General features: G+C 40.5%; 1 protein-coding gene across 14 annotated transcripts in view; it reads right to left on the bottom strand.

The window, feature by feature from the left end:
• TNIK (TRAF2 and NCK interacting kinase) overlaps positions 1-15,019 on the bottom strand; it is a 382,525-nt gene that overhangs the window by 63,706 nt on the left and 303,800 nt on the right. For 7 of the 14 annotated variants that reach the window (XM_046658783.1, XM_046658791.1, XM_046658784.1 and 4 more), the window contains 4 exons: positions 14,421-14,609; positions 11,939-12,049; positions 5,059-5,223; positions 859-1,098 (listed from right to left, as the gene is read on the bottom strand). In XM_046658783.1, coding sequence (XP_046514739.1) covers positions 859-1,098; positions 5,059-5,223; positions 11,939-12,049; positions 14,421-14,609 — 705 coding nt within the window. The remainder of the gene's footprint in view (positions 1-858; positions 1,099-5,058; positions 5,224-11,938; positions 12,050-14,420; positions 14,610-15,019) is intronic. The other 7 variants (XM_046658789.1, XM_046658793.1, XM_046658794.1 and 4 more) reach the window with 2 other exon arrangements.

Below are 15,019 nucleotides of genomic sequence, written 5' to 3'. Positions count from 1 at the left end.
ATTGGGTAAAAAGTGTTATTTTTTTTTTTTCCTGGAAACAACGACATTGATCTCTGGAAACTGTGGGATATTCCATTTGTCATAGCCCCTGTGCTGAGCTCAGGAGTAAGAGGAATCCTGAACTAGGAAGAATCTGATGCAAAAGTTTCTTCAGTATTTTGAAACACTTTCAAGTTGTCTGTAGTGAGATGCGTAGCCACATTTCGGGACGTTGTGAGGAAAAAGTAACAACTTGGTATAGGCAAACACAAAACAAGAACCCGAACCCAGGACTGTTCTATCCAGTGGGCTGGCTCATCATTTTACTCTACAGTTTTATCCTCAATAATTAACTAAGGTTGGTATTAGATTATGAGCTGGCCCAGAAGGAGCTTTCTTTAAGTGGGGCCTACTAAAATATCCTAAGAGCAATACTACCTTCTGAATACTCGAAATCTCATTGCACTTTGTGTTATTAAAAATAGGAATAAGTGAATTTTCTACTTTTTATCTGGAAGTTTTCAATTGGTCTAGATGTAGATTCAGTCATCAAAGGAGACAGCCATTATTCTATTTCTTAATATGGATAGTAAAATAAAGTTTAGAATGCTTGGGGCTAAGAGTTCTAATTCTGGATACAGAATATATGCTTCCAAGTCATTCAGTCTACCTGAGTCTCCATTTCTTTGGGGAAAACAGAAGTCAGAAATGATAAATGACAATCCAAGTCCTAGCTTGGGAATGACAAGGGACCAAAACAAATGTGAGAAGGGACAGTGCTTTGTCATTATCATGTTCTTCATTGCCATGAAAGATCTGGAACAGGGGTAATAATAATAAACAGCGATGACGATGATAAAAACACCCCAGTAATATTACCTTTGGTGGAATATCTTCTTCCTGTCGTAACCAAGAGCTTCGGTCAAATTTCTCAATTCGAGTGGGGAGAGGAGGGTTTTCGGAGGTGGGATCCGAGTTCTGGCGCGGCATCTCAACACGGTGAGAGGTCACAGTCAGAGCCTCCTGAAACCCAGACAGGCCCTTGGTGGGCTGCTCGTGCACTGACTGGGAGGCGGTCAAGGCAGGTCCCTGGGATTTTACAGCTACCAGATGTGGGATCTAAGCACCAAACCAACATCAGAGCAGCATTATTAGAAGAGAAAGCAGATCAGCCTGTACCTCACTCCGTGGGAGGGAAAATACAGTTTTAGGGCACAAGAATTGGAGTACATGGAGCCCACCATGGCTTTCTGCAGCAAGCTTTTAAAAGCTCTCTGAAATTTTCCATTTAGAGCTATGTGTGTGGCTGAACCAGGGATCTTGGCAAAAAGTTAAATGATTTCCTTAAGACTGCTATGAAATCAGTGAAATAAGGGTGATGATAATAACAATAGCACTTTTTAGTGAACATTTAATTGACCAGCAAGATGATATATTTACAAGCACTTCTCTTCTAATATTATACACCACCTCCTTTAAAACCCCTAACCTTGACTTTAGAAAATGTTATTGCTCTGTAAAACAAGAACTGCTCTGGACATCTTACTTCTTATGAACTCACTAAGTCTACCATGAGGTGGACACAATTATTTTCCTCCTTTTACACATGAGGCTGTAAGATACAGAGAGATTAAGTAACACCCTAGATTTCACAGCTAATACCTGCTGGAGCCTAACCCACACATATGCCCACAGCCCATACGCGCAACTGCTATGTTATCCTGCTTTCTGGTGGACTGGCTCTTACCATCTATGATATTATATACCTCTTGACACCAGGACTTTTTTTTAGGTGTAACTCTCACAATCTGGCATGTATTCATATTGTTCATGCAGGCAAGACATTCAGGAAATGTGGCTCTATAACAAATCATTAAAATCTAGAGTTCAGAGTACCCTTTACCACTAGCACTGTTCACACTTTATTGCTAGTGCCCATGTAAGCCTGTCTCCTCCATCGTGAAGGTAAGCCCCCTGGACACTGGAGCCACATCTGACATCATATCTCTGAGTCTAGCACTGTGCCTGGCATGTGGAAGGTGGTCAATAAATCTTGGTTAGGAAAACATCTAGAGTGCTTTCTAAATTGTTAATTCAACAAACGTTAATCTACTATCTGCTTTATCCAAGGGACCTATCAGTCCCTCTTTGGTCTGAAATCTCAATGCCTGGACTTCTGGGGGGCATTTCCACAGCCTTTCTACACCAGCCTGGCCTCATTCCTCTAGCACCTGAGAATTTTATCCCTGGAGCAGCCCTGCCTCAGCCTCTTCAGACCCTCTTTGGTCTGAAATCCGGAATGTTACTAACTATAGTTCAGAGAAAATCCTCAAAGTCTAGCTCAGCCGAATGTTATGCTTCAACCAGAATAGAACTATAACCAATCAGATTTATACTAAGGTTAAACATCATTAAATATGTTAAATAATATTAAAACAAAGCATATTTTAAACACACGTAGTACAAAACACAAATCTACTCCAAAAGAGCCAAAAAAATAAACATAAAAATCGAACCACCTGAAGAGTGCTTAATCCAATTAGCTGTCACAGGATATCTACCTTTTCACTTCCTAGTCACTTTCATAAAGTTTCATAAGTTTTCCCTCCATTCTCCCCTTTTACTGGACCAAAGTACACCACAAGGTCAAAGTCACAGGTTTTAAAAGAGGTCATTTGTGTGCTAAAAGAGAAGTTCTTACAAAAATGTATCCTATGGAAGGTTAGGCATGAAAGAATTATATACAAATAAAAACAACCAAGGAGAAGGCATGCTAAGCTGGCTGGTGCTCAAAAATCTTGGACCTCATGTACTAAAGGCAAATTTAAAACCAAGAATCCTTGATTTTATCTCTAGTCTTTTAAACTCCAGTTCAAATAGCATTACATATTTCAAAGGTGATCTCAAAATATTATGTGGAAGTGTTAACACAGGTGGATGCCTGGAAGAAATTTAAGGCATTTGAGTGAAAGCAGCTGTATTACCTTTATCCTTCATGAAATTTCATATTTTATTTCACTACATATTTCATTTTTGGCATACATAATCTAAAAAGTCCTCTAAAACTTCCCCAAACTTCCTCCTTTTCTTAAAGTGGAGTAATCTTTTTTCTTTTTTCAAATAGCTTAAAACAGTGGTTCTCTGATAGCTAAGTTTTGACAAAGGAGCTGAGAACATACAATGGAGAAAGGAAAGTCTCTTTAATAAGTGGTGTTGGGAAAACTGGTCAGCCACATGCAAAAGAATGAAAGTAGACCACTATCTTATACCACAGACAAAAGTTAAAGACTTGAATGTAAGACCTGAAACCATAAAACTTCTAGAAGAAAACATAGGCAGTATGCTCTTTGACATCAGTCTTAGCAGTGTCTTTTTGACTATGTCTCCTCAGGCAAGAGAAACAAAAGAAAAAAATAAATGAGTGGGACTACATCAAACTAAAAAGCTTCTGAATGGCAAAAGAAACCATCAGCAAAATGAAAAGATAACCTACCAATTGGGAGAAGATATTTGCAAATCATATTATCTGATAAGGGGTTAAAATCCAAAATATATAAAGAACTCATATAACTCAACAACAAAAAAACAAACAATCTGATTAAAAAATGGGCAGAGGAGCTGAACAGACATTTTTCCAAAGAAGATATACAGATGGCCAACAGGCACATAAAAAGATCTTCAACATCACTAATTATTAGGGAAATTAAAACCACAATGAGATATCACCTCATGCATCTCAGAATGGCTATTATTAAAAAGACAAGAAATAGCAAGTGTTGGAGAGGACGTGGAGAAAAGAGAACTCTTATACACTGCTGGTGGGAAGGTAAACTGGTGTGGCCACTATGGAAAACAGTATTCAGATTTCTCAAAACATTAAAAATAGAACTACCATATGATCCAGCTATTCCACTTGTTAGTATTTATCCAAAGAACAGAGAAACACCAATTCGAAAAGATATATGCACCCCTATGTTCATTGCAATGTTATTCACAATAGCCAAAACCTGGAAACAATCTAAGTGACCATCAGTGAATGAATGGATAAAGAAGATGTGGTATACCTATACAATGGAATACTACTCAGACACAAAAAAAGATGGAATCTTGCCATTTGCAGCAACATGGATGGACCATGAGGGTATTATGCTAAGCAAAATAAGTCAGACAGAAAAAGGCAAATACTGCATGATTCCAGTCATATGTGGAAGGTAAACAAACAACAGCAACAAACAAACACATAGATACAGAGAATAGATTGGTGGTTACCAGAGGGGAAGGGGGTTAGGGAAAAAGCAAAAGGGATAAAGGAGCACAGGTGTACATTGACGGATGGCGACTAGACTTTTGATGGTGAATATGAGGTAGTCTACACAGAAGTTAAAATATAATGATATACACCTGAAATTTATATAATGTTATAAACCAATATTACCTCAATTAAAAAAAAAATAAAAACCTGTGGTTCTCAAACTCTAAAGAGCATCAGAAACACCTAGAGGGCTTGTTAAACCACAGATAGCCAGACCCAACCCTAGAGCTGCTGATCAGCAGGTCTGAGGAGGACCAGAGAATCTGCATCTCTGCCAAGTTCCTGGGTGATGCTGATGCTGCTGGTCCAGCGACCACACTTCGGGCACCACTCGCTTAGAGACACCATTTTACTTAACCAAGTCCATTTAGTTTTTCCGGTTTCAGGATCAGGTTCAAATCCCAAGAATAAAAGATAATATAATAGTTTGTATATTTTAAAGGCCTATACAAATTTTAGTTTGGTAATTATAACTAAAAGGATGCTTGTTTTCCACCTCACAGAAACTCCTAGGGCTCTCCAGAGAGGCCAGTTTACAAGAAGTGACTCTGGTTGACTCAAAGTTAAAAATGGTGCTTTTTCCTCTCTCACTGCTTCCTCTACCTTTCAAGTTCTGTGCAGCCTCCTATATTACTACAGAGTCTATTTTAAGGGCCATGATTTGACTGGTCCTATGCCTGAATCCATGTCACCACCCCCTGGGCTGTTAGTAGGTTTAACTGTACACTCTCTTGAAATGCCTGACGGAACGAAGGGGAGAAATGTACCTGGGGATCGACTGGTCTGAGCATGGGCGGTGTCCGAGCAGGCTGCACTCCACTGATGCTGAAGGACTCCGACCTCGGGGGCAGGGTGGGGTCAGATATCCTGTTGGCAACCTTGTGAGGCATGGCAGGTGAACTCTGCCGGTTGAGCCTCGACCGTTCTTCTACCTAGAAGCAAAAAATAAAAATAAAAAAAAGAGTGCTTCAATGGATAAATGGATAGAAGCTGATTTATTTCCTAGAAATAAGGATTTTCTGTAGTCACCTGCACAGCCATTTTTGTGTCCCTCTGATCAATGCATTTTAAGGAGCCAAAATTCTCCGTATCTGTTCTGCATCAAGAATTTTCGAAAAAGCTGTTTCTGTCTGAGTAAACACTAGCATGAAAAACACACAGAACAGTTAAGCCATTACCCTTCCATTACCCATTATCTTGGGCTATTTCAGTTCGCTGAGAATTTGGGGTCTGTTTTAGAGTTAATCTTGCATTGATTGGGACATTATCTTACAGATTGGTGGCAAAGCCATGGGGTCAGTGAGGGAGACAGAGGGAACCGTGGTAGGTATTAAGACCACCCGGGAAGAAAAGCAAACTGCCTTGAGTTGACCCACGGGACAGGGAGGGGAAGAACACCGGAGGGCTCACAAGAGGAGGAAGCTGCCAGCTCTAACCCTCCATTTATTCACATGCCCTCTGACAGGCAAGTGGGTGATTCAGGAGGCTCACTTAAGGAGCACGGCCTGTCTTAGACTTCCCGTATCATTTTCCTTTTGTCTCCTTAGGGCCCTTTCTTTCCACTTGCCTCTCCCTGCCTCCTAAAATACATTGCCCCTCCTCATCGCTTCCATTTCCAGCTTAGACTCCACTGCCTCACTCTCTCCTTCCTCCTCCCTGCTTCTCCACACGTGAAGTTCATTCTTGCTTCCCCGCCTCTTCTCTCTCCCCTCCAACCCTCTCTCCTTTCTGGCCATTTCATTTCCTTGTCATTCCCTTTCTGGCAGAGTCTCTCTCAGCCCCAAGCAGATGACTGATCAGGAGTGTTCCATAGGAAAAGCTCACAGTACCAGGGAATGCCCTTTTTACAGGTAAAAATTACCCTTAGTACCTGTTGGCAGCAGACTGTCACAGAGGATATTTTTAAAGAAAAATTTAGATAAACAAGATGGACACTGCAAGACATGCTTTAAGATCTTTGACAATTTCAAAAGGTCTAGGACTTTTCTTCCAAATCCATCTTATCCTGTCCTTTATTTCTTTAGGGTCAGTTTGACAGCTGTACTTTCCAACCCACCAGGGCAATGCAGCCCACTCTGATGACTCTTCAGTGTAAGCCTTCACTCTCTACTGCTGACTCACCGTCTGAGTGTTCCAAGAGCCCACACGCAGGTCCTCAAGGCATATTGGTATGTAGCAGCTAAGAGTCTTTATTCACTTTACTGCCTGATTTGAAATAAAAATTCAAAGGATCCATTTTTTCCCACCCTCCCTATCCCATTTTGAATCTTTTTAGAGGCAGACTCAGTCTCACATACACAATCGTTGGTTTTTTAAACTCTCATATTAACTGCAAACATTTTAACATGTTAAGATGTGATACAGAACAGAAAACCACCCAACTGCCTCTTCTTAGGGGTGATTTGAACATCTCTTCCCCCACTATGGCTGTGCAGGGTACATACAATTAGCATCCAGTTGACTCTGGTTTTGAAATTCCATGTCCCAGAAGCTTACCACATACCAAATAAGATTAGCTGCAAAAAGCCAAGAATATAAACCACAACATGTATACTTTGTGTAGGTCTGTGTGCAAAGTATTACATCAGCAATTACTTGGCTATTGCACTGAGCAAAAGAAGAGAACAAAGCCAGCTTCAAGATAAGACCACAAAGAAGAGGAAGTCCCACAAAAACAGCAACAGATAAACTAAGACCAAGGCGTGCAATGCATTGCTTTTCCAAATACCAGACTCTTTGAAAAGAAGGTGACTATTTCCAGACCACTAGAATTAGTCAAATATTAGCCATTTTCTTATTTCCAGGAAAGATCATTAATAGATAAGTCGTATGTACAAGGCACAGCTCACGATCTGAATTCCCACCATCTAAACCATTGCTGTCTGAGCCCAGGAGCCCAAGAGATTCAACCATGTTTTCAGATTAAAAACCTGGCCACGCAAACCACAGGCATCAGTTACCTAACATTCTGGAACCAAATATATTCAGAGAGTGAAGAATACTTGTCATTATTATTTTTTTAACTGTAAAATACACTCAGTTTTAAACATACAGTTAAAGACAGCACATTAAAAACAGCAGTCGAGGGGCTGGCCCCGTGGCCAAGTGGTTAAGTTCGCGTGCTCCGCTGCAGGCGGCCCAGTGTTTCGTTGGTTCGAATCCTGGGCGCGGACATGGCACTGCTCGTCAAACCACGCTGAGGCAGCGTCCGACATGCCACAACTAGAAGGACCCACAACGAAGAATATACAACTATGTACCAGGGGGCTTTGGGGAGAAAAAGGAAAAAAATAAAATCTTTAAAAAAAAAACCAAAAAAAACCCCAAAAAAAACCAGTAGTCGAAAGTCTGCTTCAAAAGACTCCATCTTGAGCAAACAAACCACTTTTGAGATAAAGAATTCTTTTGGTAACTGCCAGCAGCAAAGCTCCAGTAAAGGAAGCATCCTTGCCTCTAATAGGACCAGAGGCCACACGGGCCCTAGAGGTGTCACTGGAAATGAGCAGGGCTGAACGCAGGGTGCTGATTTTCATAGGCAATTAATGGGTTTGATTAGTCGTGTATAGATATTACTGATGCACTTCTAGGAAAATTTCCCATACCTTCTATCAGTTGACTTACATGCTAAATCCTACTGTTAGTATGTTTCAGTCTGTACCATTCTAAACTATACGGCATAATCAATCTATTATTACACTTTGCAAACTATTTCAGGATGACCCAATGAGGTGAAATTCCCTGGATTGGAGTTTATCTAAAGAAATCTGAAAATCTACAAGAAAAGTATAAGAATGGGGCATCTGGCTACATACTTTGTCTCTAGAAAATCTTATCCTAAAGTCTTTAGGAAGATAATGCTGCTCATTGCTTTTGCACCAAAGGAAGAGCAGGAGTACTGGAGCAAAGATGTCGTATCAGACATCCTAATTAACAGTTTCAGATGAACAGAAGGGTAGCTGGGTAGTGTGTCTAGAAGCAGGCCCCTTCCAATTATTCTGATACTGGGCAAAGTCCTGTCTCCTGAGTCATCACATCTCATGTCTACTAACTGAACAGGAGATAGACACATGAGTAAAACCAAAACAAAAAGACCAAAAACAAAAATGTTTTTTCTCCTCCTAGAATAAGGATACACGCGATTAAAAATTGGGGTACAATCAAGATACGTTTCAATCTGCCTTGTGTGATACTGAAAAAAAATCTATTAGCTGAGCCTCTGCTCTAACCTCCTGCTGCCAAGAAGATGTAAAATATCAGAAGTACAACCAAAAAAGAGTGTTCTAGTAGCATGATGGGACACAGAGTGTCAGGATGCTAGAGCACAACAACAAAAGATACATGTTATGAAGGATTTCACAGTTGAAGGGATTCTCAATGAATACAGAGAACAAGATTAGGAGAGCTTGATCAGTTTACTATAAAACCAATTTTTCTCTTATTAAAAGGATTGTTTCTACATCAAAACTAAAATAACTTTGGAAGATTTGGATCACCTCTGCAGAAATGCTATACTATTTATTATAGCATTATGAGGGGAAGGAAAAAATAATTGTGGTCTCAGAAATAAAATTCTGCTCCAGGCAGGCTGTGCTGTCCATTGGGTACAATCAGAGTGATGTCTAAGGCCTCTGAGATGTAGAAAGACCACAAATACAGAAGATCTGAAAATAAAAGTTTTGATTACAAGATTTCAAAAAGGTTTTCAAAAGGAATAAAAACATGTTTAAGCATATACAAGAGGAAACATTATATCAATGTCAATTGCTAAACTGGTTCATACATTTGAAAACAATTTATAGCTTACAATGCTCACTTTGCAATAATGAATGATACTCGCTGAGAGAGAATTTCAAAACAAAATTATAGAAGTAATTTTTAAAATGTTAACAGCAAAAATATATTTACTATGTAATATGGATGCATTTTTAAAATATTTTATAAGATGCAGGATCTGTGGGGGTCTATGAAGGACTTAAAAGGCCTTACTTAAGAGCTAATATGTGGTGACTTGAACACAATTGTATGGGAATTCCTTTTTTATCCAACTGAACAAAACAGTTTTTTTTTGTCTTTATTGGCAATGTTGGAGAAAAAGAAAGAAGTCAGCAAATAACTTTTAAGTGCTCCCCAGATACTTTGACCCTGCACTCACTGGTCACATAAAGAGTTGAATCATACTGTCCTTTGGCAAAACCACATGGGCCAATGGTTACTGAGCAAGACTGGGGCTACTCCTTCTATAAGGCACCTCTGAGGACAAGGGAGATGCTCACTCCTATGAAATGCTTAAAATGTGGTCTCGCCTGAAGACAAGGGCCTGGACTACTTTTCCAAGATCCACTCCTAATCACTCATTCCAGAGAAAAGTATAAATCCTCATGTGAACGGAGCACATAACTTAAAAGCAATGAGGCAAATCTTTAGCAAGCTGGGATGGGAAATGAAGAAGTGCACATCTATTACTGGGGAGAGGTGGGTGGGGGAGACGGGAGATGCTCGTGAACTGCCCATGTAAAATCCAAACCAGAAACAAGAGAGGCAAAACACTTATTCCTTGTAGGTGACAATGGCCTTGGGAACAGAATGTGAATATGTTGCATACTATACTTCATTTGCATTTGTCAGTGCTTCCAGTTTCCATGGCACATTCACACAGACAATTGCCCGGGACCCTCCCAACTGCGAGGCAAGAAGGGCAGATGGGAAAGGTGCCTCTCAGGAAAGTTGTGAGATTGTCCCACGTCACATAGCCAGGAAGTGGAAGAACTGGAACTCAAACTCCTTACTACTTCCTTACAAGTCTCTCTTATGCTAAATCTTAAGAGAGAGAAGCAGAAACTGAGGAAAGATGGGAGCAGAGCTATACACTCTCTAAATGGCAATTTGGGACCTCATATATAAAATAACTCACATAAAAAGAAAACACACATCAGTGTAGAGCAGAGAAAACCAAGTGGAGAAGGAGTTCTTATGTACAGGGATTTCAAAGCACAATGGGCTAACGGGAATATAAAGAGACATCGTGGCCCATTATTTGCCAAATAAAACCATAGCCAGATGACTGGCATGCATCACAGAGAAAGAACATGATGGAGTGTTAAAAAAAAGTTAAAATACCATCTCATGCAATCCTCACGTAGACAGAGCATTCTGTCACTGCTGTGTGTTGGTGAAAATAAAAAAAAAGTACGTGTTGGTCGGGGAGGCACACACAGTTACTGCTAGGCCCAGACAATCACATGCCATTATAAGGAACAGAAATCTGTCCCATTAAAAGAAAAAGACATTATAAGAAAAGGAATCTATCTTTCAAAAAGGGACAGTATAAAAAAAAGTTCAAGTTTTGCTGATGTTTAACAGAATATCATTCTGATGTTTTCACAGAACAGATCTGCCTTCCATCCCAATCCAGAAATGGGAGAGAATTTGAAAGGAATGAGAATACCTGTACCCCTCCTTTTAATAGAGACATTCATGTTCCTTTCTGGCTGAAATCTGAAAATCAAAGTCAATGTCACATTCAGAACAGATAGACTACTCAGTAAAAGGAAAGCGGGAAGAGCGCAACAAGATTTGCAAATGATCGAGTATTTTCATTTGTTCTTATTGCATCCAACAAGTTAATGAGACAGGTAATGAGAAACGCGATGATGACAGATGTTTTACAAAATGAAGCAAGAAAAACGCAGAAGATCAAGCTTTATAATGTCACATTGCTAATGAAAAACTGTTGATCTGGAATAAGGAAGAGAAATAAGTGGATGGAAAAGTAATCAAAGAAGGAAAACCCATCTTCATGAGAAGGTATAGAGTCAAGTCAGAAAACAAATATGGAGAAGATTACAGAAGAGGCTGCAGTGGTGGAAGGTGGCTGGGCAGGACCTTCAACGGCATACGCGACAAAAGAGCCCAGCCCCGTATCACAGGAGACTGTGGCATGGGCAGAGCAGCCCACCCATTCCTGGCACAGACATTTTCAAATTTATATCCTAGCAGAGGATGCATCTGAATAAGAAAATGGTATCTTTCATTCTACCTCCAAAAGCGAGTTTAACCCAGGTTATTTGTATTGTTTAATAACTAAGACACTGCTGAGCTAGAGATTCTGTCCCCATCTAAAGTCTTGAAATGTATTTTATTGCTTGTCTACTTTCAGACCCACCTACCTCCCTACTATAGGAAAAGAAACCTGTGAATAATGCTTTAGAAGAAAAGTTCATACATTGCTGATGAGAAGCATTAAAAGATCAAGAAGATAAGGATCCTCATATTCATTTTTATTCCCATTTTAAGAAGTGGGTGTTAAGAAAATGATGAATCAAACCAAGGCAGACAATTATTTGTTCTTGTTAGTACACCACTTGCTCCAATCCCAAATTTAGCACTGTCACTCATTCTATCATCTAAGTGTTTCATCTGTCTTCTAAAATATGAACACCCACTCTAAGACTTGGGAACTGTTTAATGAATAGATTGATAGTTAGTTGGCAGCTGGATTATGTTAATCCAGCTTATATCCACACCCAGAGGATAGGACTAAACATGAAATCCCAAAAGAATGTTCCCACATATGTCTACAAGTGCATGAAGCCCGAAGGAAAAGCACCAGCTGCTAGGAAGCCAGGGACCTTGTAAGATGTCACCCACCAGAGGTGGCCCAGACTTATGATGGCCAGGGAACCTCACATCTGGAGTGCTTGATGACACAGTCATGTTGTTTGCATGCCCAACTGCTAGGTCTCTTTTACTGCTGGGAGCCTGGCCAGGAAGCACAGGGAAATTAGGAGGTCTAGAAAACTGCTTTGATGACATCTGCAAAGATCTTCCCCCAGGAATACCATGGCTTCTGAAAGCTCGGGAACTGTGAACTACTTCTGAATGGAGAGGACAGGCCAGGAAACTTAGTGATGAGGACAAATAGTAACTAGGTAACAATGAAGTCAAAGTGGTTAAGTTCAAATCAGAACATGCTGGGTAGAGTCTGAAGGAAGGAAGTGGAAACTGCTCCAGGCTTCTTCCCCTTTTCTGGTACATTTGTGCCTGAGGAAGCTGCATAGGGGAAAGAAGGAATTCTCGAATGCTTTGCAAAGAATTACGGTATTCTCCAAGGGGATCTGTAGGTGGCCCTCTCCTAAACTCACGCTTGGGGCCAGGAACACTGAGGGCCACGTGGTCATGCATCAAAGAGAGGTTATTTAGCGATGCAGCACTTCTTAGAGGAGTTGAGGTACTTGTAAGGATGCATGAATTCATGCCCCTCCTGCCCTGAGGTCCACATGAGTCTCTAAGGCCCGCCTTATTTGCAGTAATGGACAACTTGGGGCTTGTCACTTTGGAGATGTTGGGAGAGGACACACAAATGACCTTAGATCCTAACTCTCGACTTGGGCTACATCCTTGGGAGCGAGATCGCTCTGGAGATCTCACTGTGGTCCTTGGGACTTCCTGAGGCTTCAGTTGTTCTTCAAGACCAAGTCTAATAGGACAAGCTGATCCATCTTTCCTCTGTGAGTGATGCTCAAACAGGAGTCTTGATCTGGAATCATTAACTTCTGCAGGTGCTACTGGCATTAGCTTAGTAGAGGCTAGTTTCTCAGCCTTCTGAACACCTGCCATGATCAGGAGCTGTGAGTCTGGCTTAGCTGAGGGTTTCAATTTGGCATGGCTAGAAAATGGTTTAGCAGTGGAGGACGGTGGCACACCTTTGCCAGCCAGGACGCATGTTAGCTGTTGTTTAACAGCACAGCCATTCTGCTTAGCTGGAAGAACAGGTGGGTGATTAAGGGGCTGACGCCGTACCTGGGAGTAGGATCACAAATTGGAATTACTGATCTAAGAGAAAGAGGCAGCTGTTACAGACATAGGTAGATACAAGTCATGTTTACACACTCTAAGGGAAAGTGATCAGAAACATTCTTTACACTGAATAGCATGATTTTCTCTACAGATTTAGTTTTTTAAGTTTTAAAAGAAAAGAGTTTTTGTAAAAACAGTACATGATCATTATAAAAGATTTAAACCATATATAAAAGTACAAAAACATTTTTTTTTAAAAAATCCTGCAGTTTTCACTTTCCATAAACAACCGTCATCAACATTAGCACAACATCATTTTAAGCATTTTCTATACATATGTAAGACAGAATGAAAAAATAAAAAGAAATACTTTTATAAAAATAGGAGCTTATGTAAGAAGTCTGGTTCTGATAATAGTGTAGTCTAGATAATTTGAAATAAGGTCTCGCTATAAATACCTGAAGATGCTAGAACAAAATACAAGACACCATAAGCATCCTTTGAAATGTGTACCTATGCTCACAAGAAAATAAAGGAAATCAGTAGGTGCCACAAACAATGACAGAACTGAAAACCAGGGTGTTACGCACATGAGTTGACACAGTGACTCCTGGAAGGGTTGCTGATTTGGGCTGGAGTTACTATTTCGCTTGTTTGCTTTATCCATTTGGTTATTGCCCTTTTTTCTACTGTCCAAACAGTTTTTAATTAGATTTTTAAAATAGCTCATCACAGAGCCAAGTTCCTGAAAATCCTCCTTAGTTGACAGTGGAGCACATGAAGGACTATTACTTTGGAAGTATTTGCAAAAGAAATACAAATGACCTCTGACCCTGGAAGTGAATAACACAACCACAAATCTGAGGCCAACTGTGCATCCATTGGTATCACAAAAGAACAAGGGAGTGTTAGCAACAACGCTAATGATCACTTTCAGGGTCCAGGTATGGATAGGAAATGATTCTACCTAGAATTCCTTAAGCCTTAAATCATATTCTTCCATGGAAAAGTCACTAAAAATCCTCCTCATGCCACAAACTTAATTGGACTCCTATAAGGAAAAGGATTTTTCTACTTCCTGTTGTTATTAACAAAAGTCCACTGTATCCATGAAGATACAAACAAAAGAAAAGAAAAGAACCCAAATGAGTTAAAGTGCCTTGCCAGTTCTCTACGGAAACAATGGTTCTTCCAAAGGCAAAGCATGTGCATCTTACAAGGAATTGTTTTCCAACTTAGTAACACTAGTTTAACTCTCTGCTTCTACTGGATGAACTCCTTACAGCCAATCGCCTGGCCAACAGGGCATGGCTACACTTGCTTGCTTACTTACCTCCTTGGCCCATGCTGGTTTCTCACTAGGACTCATCCCTTCTTTGTAATGGTACAGTGGCTTCTTCTCCACAGGCCTCTGCTCCTGCCGCTGATGCTGAAGGGAAACCAAGTAGTCTCTCTCTTGCTTTAGCTGTCTCTGTAGTCTTTCTGCTTGTCTCTGTTCTTCCAACTGTTTGCGCTTATATTCCTGTCCAGATCAGGAAAGGGGAGCAAAGAAAAGGCCAAATCACCATATGCAAACCACTGACCAGTATCAGAGAAGCATGCAATGGAGGCAAAGGAGGTGACAGCAAAGGGCCTTACTGCGAACAGAACCCCAGGAGGATGTCAGGATGTGCCATAGAGGTAAGCTACAGCCTCGGGTTAGCATCTACACAGAATGTGGCATTTAATGAAAACGCCATTGCTTTAATAGTGGTCCTTACAGAACACCACCCATTGCAAAGTGACTTGCCCCTGACGAATTGCAACCAAAGAAGTGGCAATAATGCAGGCATTTGGACGGTCAGCCCACTACCCCAGTAAGGAGCCATCCACTTCCTGACTGACTAACTAAACCATTCAAACATGTACAGTTAGGTACAAAACTAAATTAGC

Source organism: Equus quagga, chromosome 4 (assembly GCF_021613505.1).
Source record: "Equus quagga isolate Etosha38 chromosome 4, UCLA_HA_Equagga_1.0, whole genome shotgun sequence".
NCBI classification, from domain to species: domain Eukaryota; kingdom Metazoa; phylum Chordata; class Mammalia; order Perissodactyla; family Equidae; genus Equus; species Equus quagga.
This window is presented reverse-complemented; position numbering and strand designations above follow the sequence as displayed.